Source organism: Erinaceus europaeus, chromosome 5 (assembly GCF_950295315.1).
Source record: "Erinaceus europaeus chromosome 5, mEriEur2.1, whole genome shotgun sequence".
NCBI lineage: Eukaryota > Metazoa > Chordata > Mammalia > Eulipotyphla > Erinaceidae > Erinaceus > Erinaceus europaeus.
The window spans coordinates 62,887,049-62,893,048 of NC_080166.1; the positions used below are offsets into that span (position 1 = coordinate 62,887,049).

Genomic DNA, 6,000 nt, shown 5'->3' on the forward strand with positions numbered 1-6,000 from the left:
CCCAAAGGGGCACTGGGTACTTTTTATGCACTAAATTACAGCTGTAAGCATCAAGTCACATGAAATTGGGAACTGTTATGAATTTGTAATTTAAATACTCAATCCCCACTCCCAAATTCTTTAACTAGAACAGACTTTTTAATTAAGCACTGCTATGCACAGAGAGTATCTTGATTTCCCTGTCATATCAACTTCCCGTACAAAAGCAAATAAATAATCATGTGTCAATGAAAGATATTTTCTCTGAAATTAGGTTATAAGAACTCAGGCTCCCATTTCATGTTGTTCAGTTAGTTAGCCTTTGCATGTTGTGCCAAAAAAAAAAACCTAGTTCATTCTTTGATAGAACAACAAAGACCAGATGCACAAGGTAGTGAAACAGAAGGCCCTCAGGTATCTGAGTCCACACTTTACCTCTTTTTTTTTTTTGCCTCCAGGGTTATCACTGGGGCTTGGTGCTAGCACTATAGATCCAAGGCTTCTGACAGCAATTTTTTTCTTCTTTTTTTCCTTTTCCATATTATTTGACAGGACAGAGAGGAATTGAGAAAGGAGAGGGAGATAGTGATGGAAAGAGAAAGACACCTGCAGACTTGCTTCACTGCTTGTGAAGTGTCCCCCCTGCAAGTGGGTCCTTGTGCATAGCACTATGTGTGCTTAATCAGGTGCCTCACCACCTGTCCCCATCCGTTACCCCATCAAATTAGATCTATCATCTTTCCAACACTGATAATCCAGCTACTTATGGGAACAAAAGCAAAATGGTGGAATGCACAGGAGATTGGATTCACAATCACAACACCTCAGTGAATCTGTGAAAATGTATGACATGTCAAACCGTTTTGAGACTTAATAGTCTATAAAGGTACTTAGAATACCTGTTTGTTGAGTTGAGTTATTGGAAAATTTAGATTTAAAATATGTTAGGGTCTTGAATATAATGGTTACTCAGAAAATATTAACTCTAGTGTTAGTAACAGGTATTTATTGCTAATTTATCTTCAAGAAACTGTCTTACCCATTTGAGGTATCAGAGATAATTAGTTATTTAATAAGCCTGACAGCATTAAGAATAAACAGGAAAAACATTTTTTCTGTGATCAACATGCATAACTAAATAAAGATGATGGATTAAAGTATGGGTAAGATAAGATTATCTACTTATGAGGCAAAAATGTCCAAAGGGAAACCCTTACAAACAGGAGGGGGGGGGAGAGAAAGTGGAATTTCCAGATATAGCCAACATACATCTCAGTCTTAGCTGTGGAAACATTAAGTGATTCTAGTAATATTCATGGTAGCTCGCCAGGCCTTCTTTAAAGCTCTGTGCCTTCACTTACTATTTCAATAAATAAGGAAGTAACAAATACTTAAATCAATTTTTATATCATAGAAACAGCACTATTTGAGTTATAGGCAAATATAGCCTTCTAAAACTTTTATTCAGCTTTCAGAAAGGGAGCTTATTACTATTACTATTATTATTATTACTATATTTTTTTTCATTTATAAGAAGGAAACACTGACAAGAACCATAGGATAAGAGGGGTACATCTCCACACAATTCCCACCACCAGAACACCGTATCCCATCCCCTCCCCTGAGAGCTTTCCTATTCCCTAACCCTCTGGCAGTACGGACCCAGGGTCATTATAGGATGCAGAAGGTGGAAAGTCTGGCTTCTGTAATTGCTTCCCTGCTGAATATGGGCATGGACAGGTCAATCCATACTCCCAGCCTGTCTCTGTCTTTCCCTAGTTGGGAGGGGTCTGGGGAAGTGGGGCACCAGGACACATTGGTGGGGTCCCCTCTCCAGGGAAGTCTAGTTGGCATCAGAGTAGCATCTAGAACCTGGTGGCTGAAAGAAGAGTTTGTTTTTAAGGAAGCTTGAGATAAGACTGCAGTTCCTTAATTGAAAGGTCTTTTAGCTGTGTGGATACATTGTGGCTATTTGCCATAGCTTACACAACTCGTTTTAGCTTCTCCAGAATAATATAGGGCTAGTTAGAACTATTTTTCCTGCAGATCTTGAATTATTCACAAATATGTCTCAAAAAAAAGATGGCTCATTTGTAAAGTTAGCTTTTGAAAATAAGAAAATAGGAATCACTCTTTCATGGTCTGTTCATTCCAGTTATATGTCTGCTTCCAGTACAGTTTTTTATTTAACTGTAGAATTGGCTTAGCTATAGGCTTATTTTTTTTCCCTCTGGATTTTTTAAAAAACGATTTTTAAGATTTTAATTCATGTCATATGGGAGGGAGTGTGTGTATCACATGAGAGTGAGAGAGGGATAAGCCCAAACACCACTCTGGTAAATGTGGCCCTCGGATCCCATGCATGTGCAAGCATGCAAGTTTTGTGCTCCTGACCAGCTGAGCTATTTCCCCAACATCTTCTGGATTTTCATCTTTCATTTTGCTTCATTCAAATGAATTTAGTGAATGTGCCTAAAATTTGATCTGTTTTTTTTTTTTTTCATATAACTGTGTTTCTCATTTGGTTAAAAAATGAGTCATATATTTCCATTTTTAATATTTAATTATTTTGGTTAATCACACTTGAGGGAGAGAAGGCTACAGTTCATTGATAGTGTTGAAATAGCCTAGATAACCCTCATATAAACAGCAACAAATATGCACAATAGTTACATTACATGGTATACTTAACAACACTGCTAAGGAGTAAGTGGGAACTCGGTCTTTCATGATGGATATACACCTGAGTGCATTCAGAGAAAATTTGGTTCTGCAAGCTTGGCGGAAGTAATTGTCATTCAACAGAAATCAACTAACTTTGCATATCAGTAAAGCACACACACACTCTTACTAATCTATTTCCTGGGTGTTCTGAAACTGATAGCAAAATAGCAAATATATATTTATTAGAACTAGCAATGATGTATTCTTTTGATCACATAAACTCACTGCAATTATGAACTAACTTGACTAATATATGAAAAGTGATAACTTTCTATATATTTGAAGAGAGACCCACATACTGTATACTATGTTATATAGTTTTTCTATTTATATGTATTTTATTCATTAGTTATCATTATATTAATTATTTTATTGTTCATTTTTAGATGGAAGACTGTATTTGAAAACTACTGTCATGTACTGAATCTCTCCTGTTGAAGAAATTCATCTTATGGTAAAGAATTTTGCAGTTAGGCATCGTCATTGGAAAGTTTGGAAAGAATAAAATCCTTTTAAGGGAACTTCCTCAATTTTGTGTATTAATGTCCTTTAAAAGTTTAAGTATTCTACAAAAAAAAAAGTTTCCTCCATTGATTTTCACCCATGGTTTATACCAGAGACCTGAGAATGTCTGTAAATGTACAAGTATCAAACATCTTACAGCTAATCTCTGCAACTTTGCTGCTGGACCCTTACATACAGAGTCAAAGGCAAGTCTGAATAAGACCTAACTTTGTTTTTTAATGGAATCAACTATTTTACTCTTCTGAAAATTCTGTATCTGAGCACATCAAGAGACTCTTGTAGCAATGGTCAGTCACCCAGAATTACAGAATTATGTCCTCCAAAAACCAGCAAGAGCACGTGGACATGAACGTGTAGGGGACTCGAGGATTCCTTTAAAAACAATCTGAAAATAAAGAGTGATATTCTGTTACACTCAATTTAAAGCTATTTGTGGGTTTTCTCCTGAAGATTTTTGTTCACTTACTTTCCAAAAGACCAACAAATGGATGTGGATAACAATCCAATGAAATAACATTTTGCATATCTGAGTAGAAGCACTGAATATAAGTCAAAAGTTTTCACTGATGGTCTTTTTTTCTTAAAAAAAAAAAAAAGAAAGAAAGGAAAGAAAGAAAGGAAAAAAATATAAAATGATCGTCTTTTCATTCCAAACTAGTAATGACACATTAAGCTTAAAATAATAATGATGCTTCTTAATCAAACTGTTGGTCACATGTACAGTATATAAACATAAACCATACACGGAAGGTATTATGTATGCAGTAGTATAATAGAATTTAGGACAATGAAAATTTTAGAAAAATATGTTTTGTCACCCTGTTGGTCAGAAAGACACCTTTCTGGTTTTAACGCATGCAGGCATGTAAATATTTGTCTGGAGTCACAGTATTAATGAATGAGATCTTAAGCATCTGGTGACATCAGAACTCTGTGTCAGTCACTTTTATTTGTATATTAAACTCTAATTAGTGCCCTGGGCTGCACTATTGAGAATGGATTGTGGCTGAACAGTAAAATAAGAACACCAGAAATATTTTTATATGTTAATGTCATATTATGTTAATGTTGCTGAAAAAAAACCTAACAAACCCTTGATGTATCAGTCCAATGCCATGTAGCGCTGAGTGATAAAGTTAAAATGTGCTGTGCTCCCCACCCTGGTCAGAGGGAAGGGTGGCGCCGTGTTATTTTCACTGTCTTTTTGAAAGTTACGGTATGTGTTTTCAATTTTTGTGCAGATAACTGGAAGTAAACTGCAAACAATTCTTACTATTTGCTGAAGTTACCTTTTTTTGTTTGTTTTTACATATCTGAAGTTACACCTTTAAGACTGATATTATGAATCAGTACAGCTGTGATGTATTTTATGATTTTGCTGTCATCATAAAATGTTATGATCATTACATTATTTATTACCATAAACAGCAAAGTCTTAAATGCCCAAGAAAACTAGCTTAAAAGTGTTTGGGTATTAATTATTTGGTTAAGAAAAAAAAATAACATCATAGATACTCTGGCACTAAGCTTCTATAGATTTTAGGTCTTCTTTGCAATACTGGAACATACTTCTTTTGTGTAGCTCATTATTAACCAGCTAAGTCCTTTTATTTTCCATACAAGATAAAGGTTATATATACAGTTCCTACTTTAGCTTGCTTAAAAGGGAGCAATATTTTTATTTAAAAATGTTGTTAGTAAATGCTTTGTAGAAATTTGGTTTTCAACGTATAGTTCTTCCATGATATCTTGTTGTTTGAGCACAAAAGAGTCTATGCCTGGTTGTATGCATTTCTTGTTTGTTTTTCTTCTGTATGCAGTCTTTAAAGGATTACAACCCTTATAATTGGAGGAACTTGTGGCAAGCTTTTAAATCATACATTTTCTGAAAGATTTTTTAAAAAGCCTACAATTTGCGTATGTAGTAGAATCAACCATTGCTCTGCTCCTTGCATAGAGTCAACTATTAAGTAGGTTAAATAGTTCTTTGAAACATACTTTCAAGACCTTTGAGAATGCTTTAGTGTTTGGTTCATTAAAAAAGGAAATTTTAGGAAGGGTAAAAGAAAAAAAAATCAGCTATATGTTGAGAGAACCTTACTAACATGTTGTAAATATTACAGTTTATACAATGTTATTTTAAGTCTGTAACTTAAGTTTTTCACATTTTTAGTTATACAGGCTGGTTTGAAATTTGGTGTTTCTTTTTTTTTTTTCTTGAATAACAAGTAAAATTCTGCTCATTTTATGGTTTCCATGCTTTTGTAATTCTAAAACTATTAATGTCTAGTTGTTACTATATTATAACCACATTTGCGCTCTATGCAAGCCCTTGGAACAGAACATACTCATCTTCATGTAGGACCTATGAAAATTGTCTATTTTTATCTATATATTTAAAGTTTTCTAAAAATGATAAAAGGTTATTACGAATTTTGTTGTACAAAATCTGTACAAAAATCTGTTTTTACATCATAATGCAAGAATTGGAAATTTTTCTATGGTAGCCTAGTTCTTTGAGCCTGGTTTCAATGTGAGAACCACATTTACTGTTATTGTATTTAATTTTCTTTTTCTTTTCAACAATCTCCTAATAAAACTGTCTGAAATCTTTCTGTGACTTTATTTACAGTTCTTCGTTATTAAATTTTGCGAAATGCATAGCATTGAAGTAATATTTACTTTCTAATGGGAGGCATCTAAAAACAACATAAGTCAGCTCTTTGCAATGCGAGGGGAACAATGCTCAATGATTTCATTTAACATGCAACC

General features: G+C 34.0%; 1 protein-coding gene across 4 annotated transcripts in view; it reads left to right on the plus strand.

Annotated features, from left to right (window-relative positions):
* The window catches only part of DACH1 (dachshund family transcription factor 1), a 488,759-nt gene extending 482,919 nt beyond the window's left edge, over nucleotides 1-5,840 (plus strand). For all 4 annotated transcript variants that reach the window (XM_060191413.1, XM_060191414.1, XM_060191415.1 and 1 more), the window contains one exon: nucleotides 3,090-5,840. In XM_060191413.1, coding sequence (XP_060047396.1) covers nucleotides 3,090-3,107 — 18 coding nt within the window. In that variant the 3' untranslated portion in view covers nucleotides 3,108-5,840. The remainder of the gene's footprint in view (nucleotides 1-3,089) is intronic.
* Nucleotides 5,841-6,000: the final 160 nt, after the last annotated feature.